This window comes from Morone saxatilis, unplaced genomic scaffold (assembly GCF_004916995.1).
Source record: "Morone saxatilis isolate NCDOM2014 unplaced genomic scaffold, NCSU_SB_2.0 Contig18, whole genome shotgun sequence".
Lineage (NCBI taxonomy): Eukaryota > Metazoa > Chordata > Actinopteri > Moronidae > Morone > Morone saxatilis.
In genome coordinates this window covers 18,512,612-18,529,662 of record NW_023339740.1, presented here as the reverse complement: position 1 = coordinate 18,529,662, position 17,051 = coordinate 18,512,612, and the positions used below count along the sequence as shown (strand labels likewise).

At 38.9% G+C, this 17,051-nt stretch overlaps 2 protein-coding genes across 2 annotated transcripts in view; both read left to right on the top strand.

Annotated features, from left to right (window-relative positions):
* Positions 1-1,868: 1,868 nt before the first annotated feature.
* iars1 (isoleucyl-tRNA synthetase 1) overlaps positions 1,869-17,051 on the top strand; it is a gene marked incomplete in the record, with an annotated part of 42,627 nt that continues 27,444 nt past the window's right edge. The window contains 11 exon segments of the mRNA XM_035661636.1: positions 1,869-2,025; positions 2,503-2,626; positions 3,647-3,803; positions 3,923-4,042; positions 4,258-4,340; positions 4,901-5,018; positions 5,122-5,269; positions 9,845-9,932; positions 11,250-11,310; positions 11,524-11,619; positions 13,648-13,770. Of these exon segments, the coding sequence (XP_035517529.1) occupies positions 2,508-2,626; positions 3,647-3,803; positions 3,923-4,042; positions 4,258-4,340; positions 4,901-5,018; positions 5,122-5,269; positions 9,845-9,932; positions 11,250-11,310; positions 11,524-11,619; positions 13,648-13,770 (1,113 nt within the window).
* Positions 14,254-16,686, top strand: LOC118328040 (vimentin-like). The gene has a single exon (XM_035661638.1). It carries the CDS (start codon positions 14,717-14,719, stop codon positions 15,851-15,853), a length of 1,137 nt encoding a protein of 378 aa, XP_035517531.1. The 5' UTR covers positions 14,254-14,716; the 3' UTR covers positions 15,854-16,686.

The following is a 17,051-nucleotide window of genomic DNA, read 5'->3' as shown; positions in this document are numbered from 1 at the left end:
GATTGTCCATGATTGCCAGCAGTTTTGCCATATAACTGCAGCATCTTCTGTTTGACTCCAGCCGAGGACCTGTGTTTTCATTTCTGATCATCCTCTTCTGCATTTCCTGTCTGTATCTCTGCTATCACTGTCAAATAAAGGCAAACAACCTTAAAATAGTTTAAAGATTTGCATTCAGAGAAATTAAGTTGGTAGGGTTAGTAAAGGGTGAAGTGTTTTCTGATGTTGCTTTGTTCCTTTTAGAAATGTGATGAAGGTGTAAAGTACTTTTACATTATCTCTCAAACATCTAAAGCTGTTGGTGTATATCCCACCTTTCTCTTACTGTATTTATTGATAGAGATGTAATTACTAAGACGTACTCCTTTCTACCCACCTCCATGCTCTACCAGATATTAGGTGTTAGTGTCCAAATAATAGAAAAATGCAGTTACATTCTTGTGGTACAGACCTGTTTTTTTTTTTACACAAATGCTGGTTTCACAAGTGTCCATCTTCCTCATTAGGAAACTGGGGTTTTCTGTTACACTGAAAAAAAAAACAGCCCTTGTTTATTCTAGTCCTTGTCACCTGGACAAAGATACAAAGAGGAGATATAATGTAGAAATGTGGGACTGCAAAAGCTTTCTTGGCAGAGTACATTTATTTATAAAAAAAAAAGCAGATCTGTCTGATCTCAGTTAAATGTATAAACACTGCTAAACTACACTGTAAGCAAATTGTACCATCAGTCATCAGACTCCACAGTGTCACAGCACCCAGTACCTCCAACCTCCGCTCATTAATGGCTGCTAACTTAACTAAACTTGCAATAATTGCACATGCACACCACATTTCTATACTGCATACAGTGTATATATTTTAATTCTCGTCTATATTTTCTATTATATCTTTGAAATATTTTATTATATTTTTTACACTTCTGTACTTTTGCTCTACATTTCCCCTGTGCTCCTTTGTCAGACAGAAATTTCTCCCACGGGGGATCTATAAAGGAATATCTTGAATGATTGGAAGAAAACAGATTGACACACATTTAAAGCATACATACAGGCAGAGCCTTGATGCATGATTGTATTTGAGCTTAGTTTTCCCTTTATGTCCCATTACAGCCCCTGTATTCTCTTATCCATATACTCTGTACATGTACTGTAGATTTCAGTCATGTAGTCACACCATAAAGATAGATTTTCTAATGAAAGTACAAGAAAAAAGAATTAAGGACATTGCGAAATTCACCAGGATGGGGACAGGCCCAGAATTGTATTTATATTTAATTAATTTATATTTATTTTAATAAGTGCCATAAGTGCACGCCTCCCCAGCCTTATCTATGAACCCTTCCCTTGATAAACAAATTGACATCAACTTGAGGACAAAGGTTAATACAACCAAAATACTGCAAAACATGACAACTATATACAATTAAAAAGGTAAATTGATATGTTTAAATTTAAATACAAATAAATGAACTACATATGTGAAGTTTTGGCAGTACAATTTATGTTTCAGAAACTGCTTTCAAATAATGATTTATTTTATGTGAGATTTCCCAACTATGTCACATAATAAGTCACATTTTGGACAAAATTAAGCACAGCTATTATTAATGTCAGTAAATCTACTAACCACGCTGGGATATATTCTTGAAGCTATTTAAAAACATTCTTTTATTTTGTCGGTCGTACACTTTTAAATGCATTTTATTTTCTTGCTACAAATCAGTTTTGCGTGAAGTCGTCACTTCCGCTCACGCTGACTCCGGCTTGCATCATTTCTCGTCTCTCTCTCTCTCTGAGCAGCCGGGGGCAGACAACATGTGAGTACACCCATTCAAACTTAATAATGCCAACGTAAAGGTTTGACTGCAGCCACACTCCGCTGTACAGCTGCTGGTTCATGTGAGCGTCCGGTCGCTGCCTTTAAATAACTTTACGCTCCGTTTAGCTTCGAGATAACTCACTGAAACGTTGACCGGATAGCTTAGCCCGCTAGCCAACAACAAGGAGGCGTCAGTCTTGTGAAGTAAGTGCTGTGTAAAAAAAAAGAAAAAAAAAAGTGACTTACTGGGTGTTAGTAACGGGTTTTGGAAAAGTTTCTGCGGTTGCATGTGGGACTTGGAGATAATGTTTTAGATAGGCTTGACTTTAGCACTTAACATGTTGAGGAACTGGAGAAACTATCGAGCACTGACAGGTTTTTGACAGGTTTTTGACCCTTAAGGATCATCTTAATGCTTGTTGTTGTTTACTTATAATGTAATTTCCATTTGACCAACAAGTTATATAGTGTTGTGGATGAGTGGTTTATTTAGTATTAGTTAAGTTGTTTGTAATAGAGAGAATAATGCATATTTCAGTGGGCAATACTTTATTGATATCATAGCTTTAAGGGGGGGGGGACATTTATTTATCGTGTGATTTTCGTGACATTAAACATTGTGATTTATTTCCGTGTCTTCCTGCACCACAAGTCGGTTGAGTTCCGTGTTTATTTTGGCAGACACCATGGTGGAGCCAGTCCCTGAGTCCATCAACTTTCCCTTTGAGGAGGAGAAGATCTTGCAGCTTTGGCAAGAAAAGGACTGCTTTCAGGAGTGCCTCAAACAGTCCAAGAACAGGCCTAAGTAAATCCAACTCTCAATGGTTTATAATCATTAACTTGAGCAAAATATATCCCCACAACAACTTGTCGAAGCATAAGATGAGTGTGCAATATTGTGAGATGTATTTTCTTATGATAAAATATATAAAAAAGAATAAAAATATGCACAGTGTAGTATGATGTTACTCCTTTTAAAAGTAATGATACTAAAATATGCTTTTCGTATTTAGCATTATAGGTGTTGCGCTTCCAAAAAGTGTCATTTCCTGGCTAACCAGTTGTTGTTAGACTCCATTGTATTCTTTCAGATTTTGATCCGAGCGTCAGTACTTGTCCATCACCTGAAAGCATGTAGTGCCAAACAATGGAACATTAAAATCAGCTTTAAGAATCGATGCCAATGTTATCATTTCAAGTCAGCCAGCACAAACATTAAACATAAAGGAACAAGAAAGTTTGGTTTATTTTTATCACGTTAATTCCCCACAATAATAAGAAAAAGGGTGGGGAAAGAATAGTCCACATCTTTGTGTCATAATGGCTTCACTGATGTGAAAATACACATGTAAATCCCTCCTTGTCTCTTTTGTTTAGGTTGAAGAGGATTTGTACGTTAATTACCTTTCAACATTATATTGGTTTCCTTTTTAGCCAACAAAAGATTAAATGTCATGATGACTCTCACCACCACTGACAGAGATTAAATATTTGCTAAATGAAACTACCAAGTTAGATATCAGCACATAAGTGAATTTGTAACCCCCAAACAGTCGTTTCTGTTCTCCCATACTCACTGTTGATCAGATATATGGCCTATAGATAAGCAGTAAAGATGCAGAGTCATCCTGTATGAAACAACCATGAATACACTCATATAATGTAGCAGTGTTAATGTTGTGTTTCTGTTATCTTGCACACTTAGTTGAGAAGAAGCTTTTTCCAGACATCATAGTCTTATCATTTTACATTCAGCTGTTTTTGTTAACAGTAAGAAAATACTCCAGACCTTTTAAAAGGTTTTTGCCACCCTTTTTCCAACCAGGTACACTTTCTACGATGGCCCTCCTTTTGCCACGGGCCTACCCCACTATGGGCACATCCTAGCCGGCACCATCAAGGACATTGTTACTCGCTTTGCCCACCAGAGCGGCTTCCATGTAGACCGGCGCTTTGGCTGGGACTGTCACGGACTGCCTGTGGTAAGAATCTGTCCTCCTGAATATTGTTAAAATCAAATTTTACTGAAAAGTTGTGCGTAGATTTACAGATTTAGTTGTATAAATATGTAATTGTCTCATGTTCTGTGTGTTTTTTGTAGGAGTATGAGATTGATAAAACTTTGGGGATCAAAGGGCCAGAAGACGTGGCCAAGATGGGCATCGCCGAGTACAACAAGCAGTGCAGAAACATTGTCATGAGATACTCCAACGAGTGGGAGGTGAATATACAAGAAAGGATAATATCCTCATTGTAGCCATACTTGTGAGACCAGATTTTTTGGTTCTTTTTTTTTTTCATCTGTTAGCATATCTGACAGTTCATTGAACCTGCTCTAAAATGTAGTGAGGCTCCACCCAACCTAAATATAATAGTTGATAGGGAGTTGTCAGGCAGAATTCTTTTTATATGCCATTTGTTTTTTTTTGTTCCAAGATTTCAGTGAGGCGAATGGGAAGGTGGATTGACTTCAAGAACGACTACAAGACTCTCTACCCATGGTTCATGGAGACTGTCTGGTATGAATGCCAAATTTGCCAAATTTGCCATCTTATATGTAAAAGTTTTGGCTTAAAGAATAAAGATACATAATCTGGGGTGCCCGGTAGCTCACCTAGTAGAGCGTACGCCCCGTGTACTAAGGCTGAGTCCTTACCACAGTGGCCCTGCTTTGATTCCAACCTGTGGCCCTTTGCTACACTTTCCTGTCACTCTTCAGCTACTCTGACAAAAAAAGGTAATTAAAAAAAGCGCAAAAAACATAATTAAAAAGTTTTGTATTTTCGTTTAATACAAGAAATAAATTTGTTGATCTACTAATTGCACAAGTCTTTTTCATCGGAGATCACTTCTGATTTAAAGTATCTACTCCACTTTAACTTGATTATTAACCACTTAGGACACAGTAGTACACAGATGACAATGAATAACCCCCGTCTACTTCCAGTAAAACACTTAAAGCAATATATAATAGAAAAATGCAATACCAGACTTAATCCACGTCCCAAGACTGTCCTCCTGAGTGAACGTTGTCTCGCCTTCCTTTTTTTGTTTTGTCATGCATCTTCTGTTCTTTCAGGTGGGTGTTCAGACAGCTGTACGACAAGGGTCTGGTTTACCGAGGTGTTAAAGTCATGCCATTCTCCACTGCCTGCAACACACCCCTGTCCAACTTTGAGGCCAACCAGAACTACAAGGTTGGCACACATCACACTGGTCTAATGCAGCACTCGTAACAAAATGTACTCTTCGACTTCTATCCATCTAACCTATTAATATATGTTTCTTTTTTGCCTCCAGGACGTTCAGGACCCATCGGTGATTGTCAGCTTCCCATTGGTTGAGAATGAGGAAGTGGCTTTGATCGCCTGGACGACCACACCCTGGACACTGCCAAGCAACCTGGCCCTCTGTGTTAACCCAGAGTTCATATATGTCAAGGTCAAAGGTGAGAAACAAAGCTTGACACAAGTGCTGTGTCCCAATTTTATACAACATACTAATTATATGCAATACATACTACGTGCTAATCTTTTTTCTTGATGAAAATTTTATTGATACCAATGCTACTGTCAATTCTGTTTATTCGGTCTAATTCTTTATCGATCCATTTTCTGTGTGGAAACCCCCCCCACAGGTTTTCAGCATCAACGCAGCTGTTTTATTATCTGAGTCTGAACACAGTGTAGAAACAGAGTGGGGGAAAAAGGCATCTATATGACTCAGTTTAACCGCTTTTTAATTTGGAAACTGTTCTCAGTTCCCATCCCTAAATATTTGTACAGGATTTATTTTAATTTAGATTTTTGTTAGTCAAAGATTCTGCTAAGCCTGTTTGCGTGGCGCATGATATTTATCCTCTAGCAGATGTGCTGCTCAGTTGGGAGGCAGTGGTACTTGTGTGTACAGATATTTTTGGTGTTTCCACCCTTACTTGAAATTATACTCAACTACTGTTGTCCTCTTTCTTTGTGAAATGAAGCCACACTTTATACTGCTTCTTCTCCTCCGCCATGTCACTGTTTTGAAATGCGGAACTTTCAGAAAAACTGATCGATAAAAGAAATTGATAACCTCGGAGGCATAGAATTCTGATGGATCAAAAGAATTGGAACCGGTTCTTATTTTTTTTTATAGTATACCTTTAACACTAACAGGACATTATATAATACTTGGGCTGTTGGCTGTCAATCGTCAATCAAAACGTTTTTCTAACATTTGTTGTTTTCCTGGAGCTGTTTCACCCCCATCAGTAGTTAGTTTTAATTTATTTCCAGCTGTGAGTAGCTCATCCATTTCCTTTGTGCAACAAATCAACAGCACACTCAAATATCAAGGTTGTTTTTGTAAGTATGCATATTAAGTGCTTTGAGTACATTTGTTTAGTCACTTTTCCAGTGTGAACACATTACATACTCAAAGCCTGCTTAGAGTTGGTGTGTAGTATGGAATTACACAGCTTTAGGTTTTTGAAAATCAGGCTTTGTTCACCCATGCTGTTATAAACAACCACTGATGTGCTGACTGGGACTGAATGCTTCTCTGCAGAGCTTGTTGGTCTAAAATCTTATGTTCAAATAAAATTGGGTCTCAGTGTTATCACGCGGTCAGAATGCTTTCAGGTTATTGTCAAGAAACAGTATTATTTTGTCGTCGTCTGCTCCTGCCCACAAACATGTTTGTGTTGTGGATTACTTGAATGACCAGGATTGGTAGTTTTGTCGAACGCTGTTGCTTAAATGCTATAGCCTACGGCCAAAGTTATCTGACTGAAAATCTTGTTTCCCTTGTGGGTTTACTGTGCAGGACCACAGTATTAGCTGATGGGTGTTTTTATTCAGTAAGAACAAACAAGAACAAATTAACAGAGGAGGAGTGCTGCCTTGGCAATTTGCACACAGAAGAAAGGATGTCTGCAGCATAATGTGTGTGTGGACTTTCTAGCCTTTGGCTATGTGTTAGTTGGTGAAATAAGATGAGGGTGGATCTGTGAGTGGAACTTTGTTTTTATCTACAGCTAACCAGATGCTTCACATTCATGAGCTGTAACTTGGTGCTAGGGCGGAGCTGATGTTCACTTAGGCTCATTAACAACATTGTTTGACGGGTAACAGATAAAGTTGTGTATTACCTTTGCTAATAGATTCTGAATAGGAATCGCATAATGTTTTTTAAAGGCACAATCTGTGGTCCAAACCTAACCTGAAACAATGCAATAAATTCTACCTTCTTTAAGGTAATAATGAAACCATTTTAAAGAGGTGTTGATTTTAAAGGTGGAGTGTGTAACATTTAGGAAGATCTGTTGGCAAAAAACAGACTATAATATGCTTAACTATGTTTTCATTAGTGTACAATCAACTGAATATAGAATTAGTTTTTTTTTTTACCTTAAAATTTGCCTTTTATAGATTTCCTTCCGGTTCACCTTGTTGAAACTCCAGGTTTCTACCCAAGAATACCAATTCAATCATTTCTTTGCTTACTGTATACATATTTATTAACAACATAATTCACATTAGGAGACTGACAGTTTTTCTGTAAATACTTGTATTACATGCCATTAGATGCAGAACATTGGGAGTGTTACAGTGAGCACACCAGGAAACTGAAGCAGCTAAATGGAATTCAGCCATCATTCATTATTATAACACTATCCCTACTGTGACAATGTCTGTCCATGAAAATGGGGAGGGCCTATCAGCTTGTTAATTAAACCAGCAGTTTGATGTGTGTGTGTGTGTGTGTGTTGTGTTGTGTGTGTGTGTGTGTGGTGTGTGAGTGTGTGAGAGTTGTGTGGTGTGTGAGAGTGTGTTGTGTGTGAGAGTGTGTGTGTGTGAGAGTGTGTGTGTGTGTGTGTGTGTGTCAGACCCGAGAAATGTGGATGAACCTCAAATCAGGTCACTTAAAAAAATGTTGTCCTTGTTCAAATATATATTAAAAAAAGATACTCCAGAGAGGTGGCTGGTGTTTTTCTGTTACCCTCCCGCTGTAGTCTTTGGTTCCCTCTGAGAGAAACTTGTGGGTTTTTAAAGGGATGACCTAGATTCATACCAGTTTGTCATAGCCTTGTCGGTCCTGCAGGGGGCACTGTTGAAGCACAGTCTGTCACTCCTAACTGCACCGCCTGTGCTGTGCTGCATGGAAGACCGCCTTGGAATACCAATGAATTTTTTTTTTCTTTTCTTATATCAGCTCAGTCTCTCTTTTTATCTCCCGTTCTCTCCTGCACACTCACTCCATCTTCATCTAAATTCTTCCCCCTTCATTTTCTTATCTCTCTCTCTCTCCACATCCACCTGTTTTCATCTTTCATTGTTCTTATATTCTCTCAGTCCGTCTCATTCTGGGTGTCTCTTTCCCTCGCTGCCTTTGTCGCTATTTGAGTTGAGGGCTGTCAGCAGCAGCAGGTCTGAGCTGTGCAGTCATTTGTCACACCACTGAGGGGAAGAAACATCTTTTATTGATGCTGCCCCCTTCTCTCTCTTTTTGTGTCTCACTGTCTCGGGCCATTTGGTTTTTGCCCTCTTCACAACTGTTGTCCCTGCTGTTCTCAAACCCTCCTCTCCCTTTTCTTTGTCCCAAAATCCCCATTTGGCCAGTTTTCCAGGAGGGCTCACTTTCCCAAAATATCAGCCAGTTATCCTACATGAGGTGGCAACTGGTTGCTTTTCAATGAGCTCAGTTGCTGGTTGAATGGGTGTAGTCACATGATGGGGCCCTAACCTGACCTTGGCTTTATGGCTGACTGTATTACTATGAAGCAGGACTTGACATTGAGGTTTAGACTTGCATGTAGCCTAGCTATTAGGTACCTGGATTTGAACCATGTTTGATGAGTTGCTCTTTGTCATACTTGAAATTCTGGTCAGTAAGCATAAATCATTCTGCAGGGGCCATTTAGATGACAGACTTTAAAAAATGACCAGAGCGCCTCCGAACGAAATCTTTCCACATTGTATCGATCAGAATCTTCATTCGCACTTCATTTACTGTGAGGTTTGAAAGCTCTAAAGAAAAGAAAAACGGGGTCAATAGAAACACAACGTCTTGACACACATTTTTCAGCTATACCACAGTCATGTTAGGACTTACTTCATATTCACCTTTTTAGACTACGACATAACAGTGATCGAACAATATGGGTTTCAATGGCCGATGCAAATATTCAGCAAGAAGGGCGACTGATATATCGGCCAATATCAAAATTAAGTCATGTATTTTTCCATTATTCTACACACATTACAATGTAATATACATGGTTTTGTAGCCAGAAATGTGTTGTTTTAGATAGAATATTCAATTATTAATGAAATAGAAAGATACATTGAGTTATATTGTAGATTTCAAAATGTGATTAGTATTTAAGGGAGAGTGGGTTACAGGACAGGTACAGTAGAAACATGTTGACATTTACAAAAGATGATTGGGACTGAGGAACTTAAGGAAAACGTTTACAGCAGGATGCATTGAGACTGATAATACAGGGCTACAGGGCTTTTTTGCCACCTTCCCAAAACTCAAAAAAGAAGGAGTGCTAACCAACCAAGACACTGACAGGACTATAGATGTGTCTGAAGACATTTTTTGTTTATCAACCTTGTGAGCACAGGCATTGGTCGATCCCAATTATCTCAAAATGCCAGATAATTGGCCCGATTAATCTGCCACAGGATATCTATAGTCATAAATATTGCAGACAGTACAACACAGTAAGTCTTTCCCTTTCCCTTTACGCTATTCAGCAAATATTCACTTTTTTTTTTCTTCCAGTTCAATCCCCCGACTGTCTCTTTGGCCTCATATATATTGTATCTGTATCTTTATGTCTTCCTGTTTGTTTTGTTGTTTTGTTTTTGGCCTCTTTGCCCTTTTTATGCTTTATGGAACAATGAATATACAAATAACAGCATTTTAGTTTGGTATGTGTCTGAGTAGTAATAAAAAAAATAACAATGAGAGATGGGATGTGTGAAAACGTAGTCAACACGCATTCATGTGTGTTTTTCTGTTCATCTCTCAGATAACGCCACAGAGAAGACCTACATTATGATGGAGGCCAGGCTGGGTGCTCTGTTTAAGTCTGAGAGTGAATATACTGTCCTGGACAAGTAAGTACACAAGACCCTAAAAGACTTGGAAGACAAGACAGTGGAAGTCAAAATACATGTTGTATTAATTGTTCATTGCTGTCTTGTTGCATCGCATATCCTGTGAAAGGTTTTCTCCTGAGTATAACTTGTCTGCCAGAATTAAGAGACACAGATAAAGTTCCTCGCAGGAGAATTAGCAGATGTGAATATCCTGATTCAGTGGATGATTCTGGAGCAAAGGGAAAGTGCAGAATGAAGCAGGGGATAAAAATAAAGAATACAAAGGGTAGTGAAACCTGATGGAAAGGTTTATACTCACTCATCTCATATACTGGACAAATTAACTGGCAATAAAGAAGGCATATTAAAAAAATGTGGCAGGGATTTCTTGTTCTATAAAGTCCCCATACACAGGCGCAGAGACGTCTTTATTCGAGTGATTATTACAGAAACAGTGTATCATGACAAACCTAAACCTTAAATTGAGATCTCTGGAGATCCCGAGGATGTTTTTGTCCCCATCAAAAACAAAAAGAAATATGGGAATGCTCAAGGAGAAACCATATCCCATCCAAGAAAATTGAATTTCCATAATGACCATCACAGCGGTGTAGGTTTGGTTTCAAAAGTGAGAAGATGCTTAGTCAAAGTTTCTTCAACAGTAGAACAAAGAAAACCATGAAATTATGTAAATCTGGAATTATACATACTCATATCAACCTTGAGAACAACACCATTATTATGACATTCTTTACAAAAAGGTATACAAAAACATTTCGACATGCCATTTAAAAACTCAAAATCACATTTAGGTTTTATTGATGGAGACCTCACACTTTATCTTGACACAAAAGAGCGCTGTCTTTGTTAACTTATGTAATATTTAACATTTCAGTGATTTTCAACTCTAGTATGTTTTTATGTGTTTTAATGTGTTTTTATGTGAATAGTATCTGTCAACAAAAATATATATGTCATGAGTTTAAATCACTACTTTAGTCCAGAAATCTCAGACATTTGTGATTTCCACAAGATGAGTCCTGCTGACTTCAGAGATCCCCAGACCTTTCCTCTAGCGCCACCATGAGGTTGAGATTCTGGGCTTTGAGTGAAATGTCTCAAATATTCTTTGATAGATTGCCATGAATTGGTTCCAACATTCATGCTAATTAGCAAATGTTAGTATGCTAAAATGCTAATGACACCATTTTGGTCAGTGTTTTCTGTATTTGAAGTGTTGCCTATCTGTTATCAAAAGTTGTGGATTTACACGTTTTCTGCCGGTTTGTCAGTGCAGGGAATTAGAGATATTGATATTGTGTTTTGTGCTTTTAGATTTCCTGGCAAGACGCTGAAAGGGAAAAAATACAAGCCTCTTTTCCAGTACTTTGCCAAGGTTTGTAGACTGTGTTCTTGTTCCTGGTTGTTTCATGAAGACAGATCTATGTCTCACTATAATTACCTGTCTGCCCACAAATTGGCATCTCAGTTTACATTTTCTAAATCTGTCTCTTAATCTCTCTCTTACTATCTGTGGCTTCTTTTTCTTCCTCACCGCCCACCCAACCCCCTACTTCATCTAATTCTCCTCGTCCTGGTTTCACTTCAGTGTGTCGAGAAAGGAGCATTCCAGGTGTTGACTGATAACTACGTCAAGGAGGAAGACGGCACAGGAGTGGTCCACCAGGCACCTTACTTTGGAGCTGTAAGTGAGCCGTTTTCCTCCTTTCATTTTTCAGTCACTGTTGTAACCACAGAGTGGTTTACGTAGTGTCTTCTACTACCATTAATACTTTTTTTTGATCAAGAGATGAATCTTTTGGTTAATAAAATGTTAAAAATATAAATGATAAAATAATAAATGCCCATTGCTATTCTGATTGTGACCAAAGAAACTCAAACACATTAAAGTTACATGGATTGATGATTGAAACAGAAAACAGCAAATTACTCATTAATAGTCAGGTATTAGTTAATCCATGATAAAACATCTGCAAGTATTGGGAAATTAGCACCTCCTAACAACAACCAAGACTCTTAAAGATTAAGACAAGGCAGAGACTAGCTGAGTACAAGATGTATACATCAAGCTTTAAATGTAGAATTGCAGCTTTAGTGGACTGTGGTGGCTAGTTTGACCTGTGTGCAGCCCTCACCATTGATCCCGTCTTTCACTGTCACACATGCCACTGTCGATCTCACTGCGCCCACCCTCCTCCCTTTAATTATACGTCACTTCATTTCCTCGAGTTGAGAATTGTACTTTTGAAACGTTGCTTTTAGTAAGTCTGATTGCCCGTTGCTGCAGATGCTCATATGGTGCACTCTCAGTTGGAAAACAAGGTCACCTTTGTCGAGTGTAACTCTGTGCTTAAAAAAGTGTATCCAGAACTGTTTGGTCTATCATTTCCTCTAAAAGCATTGCCTTTACCATTATAGCTTCAGTTATGATCTATTTCTTATGTTTTCTGATTTGAGGGTTTTGCTCCTGTATACTGGAGTTAACACATGCAGACATTGATTTATATGCCACTCTAAACGAGTTTTGTTCATAATTAACAATGACAGCAATGATATTTTTATTAATCATTAATACATTTTGTGGTTTAAAAACTCGAGGCCAATGCATTTTATCATGACTTATCGGTATTGTTTGGGCAAACCATTTAATTAAGAATATTGTTGCACCTTCCATCTTGTTTTCCTGATTATTCTTATGTTTTGAATACATTTGGTGTACTGTACTCACTGCTTATTGAAGAGAATTTAATTATTTGTATTGAACGCTACAGTATCAATGTTTTCCCACAGTCTAGAGGCCAATGTTACAGCACTATCAGAGGTATTGGGTCATTGCTAATAGGTTAGACGCCCTTGTCAAGGGCAGATGGACGCGCCTGTGGCTGTAGCCAGCTGTGGACACACTCAGTCTTAGCTTTCTCTTTTGCACTCTCTGCCTGTTTCACTTGAGCTCAGTCCCTATGGGGTTTTTGAGTAAACCTTTCACATCAGCATCTCACTTACATTTGCATTTAAATTATTTTTTTAATTCTGTTTTTTAGTGATCACATTCACATTGATTAGTTGGTGAAAATCTGAAACACAAATGCATTTCCTCTGAAGATATTAACAGTGAGAAGAAATGTGTTGCAGAACTACATTTTTCAAATGTTATGTTGTTATGACTAGATGTGAAATGACCCTGTGTGCCATCCATCTTGATCTTGACAGGGTGTTTGAATACAAAATACATTTACAGCTGGACAGCACTCATATCTTTCATGCATAGCTGTCACATACCAGCGCTGCTTGTTTCAACGCTGCGAAAAGTGTCCAGCTCAACAAGGAATTCAATATGAAGTCATAACATATCTTTAAACTAGCGTCACTGGCTGGTAAACGCGTTAGGTAATTACTTATTTTCATATACAATTTGATGTATTTGGAGAATATTATTTAAACAAATGACCCAAGCTTAAAATATATGACTCTCTGTATCAAGATAATGTTAATTACAAACAGATTTCAAGAGATTAAGTTTACTATAATATAAGACTTAGAAATTATTGCCAGTTAATTTTCTGTCAGTCAACAAATTGATGAATCGATTAATCATTTCAGCACTAGTTACAATGTTTATTTAATTTACAGTGAATTACATCAGAAATAAATAGGAAAATAGGAGTACCGTCACTCACTAAACCCTTCTAATTGTGTATTACTCTTTCCGTAGGATGATTACAGGGTGTGCACAGAATTCAACATCATCCGGAGGGACCAGGCTCCTATCTGCCCTGTGGACGCCTCGGGCTGCTTCACTTCAGAGGTCACTGACTTTGCGGGACAGTATGTCAAAGTGAGTGACACATCAGACATTTACATGTAGATTAGGTTAGCAGACATTTCAGGCATTCTACCCCTGGTAAGAGTGACTGATAGGATACACAGGATACATTTCTCAATGATATTGATTGCTAGTTTAATTCAGCATTTAATTTCTCACATTCTGGGCACCCAGTCTCCTATTCCTCTGTTTTTCCTTTGTTTATATCTGGAAAATACATCTTTCTATAATGGTCTTTTCCTCTTTCATTCCAAACAGTTGCACTGAAATGTGCCCTTTCTTCTTGGTCAGGTTTACTACTTATAATAACATATAATTATGTGGTAAGTCAAATGAGAACACTTTTCAATATTTTACAAATTATATTTTATATTTATTAATATCACAATTAATATACATTTATATATGTATATTAATAAATATATATATATATATATATATAAATAATATAATATAAATAATATAATTATTCTTTAGGTACATGACATGAGTTAATGGAATCTACATCAAACAAAGTTGTGTAGGAAAACCTGCTGCCAAAGCACATCGTCCTTGTTTACTAATGCACTGGGTGCCCTCTTTCTCCATGTCACACCCAACTTCATTACCATCTTAAGTGGATAGTGAGTGAAAAATAACAGTCATACATGATCTGATCACTATTTCACATCCTGGCGCAAAGGCCAGGGAGTGGACTCGACCCATATGGCCACTAACAGTACAGCGTTAGCTAATAAAGAGCGTGCAGCTACAGTTCACTGAAAGTCTGTCATAATCCCCTTTTGAAATATGTTAAAACCAAGCGCGAGTTTCAAGACTGTCTGAGACATTCTTTATTGCCGTATAAAAACTCAGAGGTGATCTGTGGGAGCGTCAGTCGCAACACGGGCTACACAAAGAGAAAGGCGAGAGAGCAGCTGTTCCTCTGTTAAGAAACAAACCCAGTGTTTTACACAACATGAGAGCTGCGTCTTACACCCAGAAGAGCCTGCAGGTTAGCGGCTCCAGTGGCAGAGTAAGGGTTCAGAGCCCGTCGCCTTCCCGGTGCCGTGGATCCTCATTTGACAGCCGTGGACGCTCAGGTTATCGAGGCACTGCCATCGAGGTGGGCACAGAGATACATCAGCAACATGCCAACGAGAAAGAGGAGATGCAGGAACTCAATGTCAAATTTGCAGGATACATCGAGAAGGTCCAGGCTTTAGAACAGAGAAATGCTGCTCTCAACGCTGAGCTGGCTGCACTGCAGAGCCGCTACAAGGGAGGTCCCACAGGCCTCGGAGAAGAATATGAGCTCAAGTTTAAAGAGGTGCGGGACCTGATTGAAGCCCTGACTAATGAGAAGGGGGCAGCGGATATAGAACGAGGCTACATCGAAGAAGAAGTTGAAGTGTGGAGACTAAAGCTGGAGGAGGAGCTGGCTCTCAAAGAAGAGGCAGAGATGATCCTGAGGGAGTTTCGCCAGGATGTTGACAATGCCACACTGCAGAAGGCTGAGCTGGAGAAGCGTATAGAGCAACTGGTGGCTGAGATAGAGTTCCTCAAGAAGTTGCATGATGAAGAGGTGGCTGACCTCATGAAGCAGATTGAGGACTCAAAGATTACTGCGGATTTGGATGGCGATCGGCCTGACCTTGCTGCTTATCTGCGCAACATGCGCGCAGAAATAGAAGCTGTCGCTGCCCGCAATGTCCAGGAGGCTGAGAAGTGGTACAAGAGCAAGTTTGATACCCTGAAGGAGCATGCTGGCAAACACGAGGAGCAAATGAAGACCATGAAAGACGAGATTACGACCTTCCACAACCAAGTGACAGACCTGCAGAACCAGATTGATGGTCTGAGGGCTCGCAACGCAGCCCTGGAGCAGCAGCTGGAGGAGATGGAGATGTCCCACATGGATAAGGTCGGGGGTCTCGAGGGTGTCATTGCTCAGTTGGAGGCCCAGCTCTGCGAAACCAAACTGGAAATGACCAAGTATCTCCAAGACTACCAGGAACTCCTGCACATTAAGCTGAAGCTGGATGCTGAGATCGCCACCTACAGGAAGCTGCTGGAAGGGGAGGAGCATAGGCTTGGGATTGCCAAAGATGTCTAAATATCCAGGATGAAAGGAGCCACAAGTCCAAAGCAGCCACAGAGAAGACCAGCAGAGCAGTATGAAGCAGAGAGATCAGCTCATTATAGTGAAAAAGACTTCCCTATCTTACCCATTCTTTCCCTATTTTACCATCCCTTCTCCCAAGGTCTGGGTATGAAATGTTTCGCTACCAATGCCGATTTGACCCGAGTGTCAGTACGGACACCAACATTTGCCTAAATAGAATATTCTAAAATGTTGCGATTAATTCTTATTCAGTTAAAAAATCAGGAAGAACCTGATCAAAAAATAAGGAAACAAGATTATAAATCTGACCAAACATTTGATGCTAGCTTTCTGTACTTGACAATTTTGCATACTTGGTGCTAGAGACACATTTTGCTCGGTACCCAAGCAGTACTGAGGTTTGATACCCAGCCCTTACTTACTTTACCACACCCTGACCCCATTATGCTTATGTCTTTGCTTACAATGTCTGCTTGCTTCCCAGTCCTTCCCAGTCCATTTTACTCTTGCCTTTTCCTAATTAGCTCCACCCTGTCTCCTCCAGTACAGGTCTCCTTAGTCATAGCCTGTACTCCTTTCCCTATAGCACCACAGCACTGAATCCACCTTCCCCTTTTTCCCTGTCAAATCAACCCCTGCTACGTCTGATCATTTTTCTTCGTCACTGCTTCTTTTAAAACAACGTCAAGATCCCACCTCCTTTAGAAAAAACACTTTGTCCTGCTGTAATGTCTCAACCCGAAAAGCAGAACAAATGCCATTAGTGTTATCACTGGTCTTTACATTGCCCCTGATTATTCCAAATGTTTTGACAAGACACAACTATTGACCATTTACACTAATGTAACTACTGTTCCTTAATAAAGATTGAAGTGAGTGCATACAAAATAATGCATTGATCATTTTTCTTTCTCCTGTCTTTAATGTCTTTTCTTACTAGTCTGTACTGTACAACTGTTTTTTAACTGTCTTGTTCTCCGTCTGTTTCCTAGCCATCTCTTCACTTTCTCCAACCCTCATTTTAACCCACAACACATGAAATGTGCTGAAGTCGGGTCCAGTAAATTACAATAATATATTATATATTATATTATATATTATATTATTATAATATTATTAATATTATATTATTATATAATAATAATATAATATTATTAATATTATATTTATTCTCTCGATGGGTTGCAGG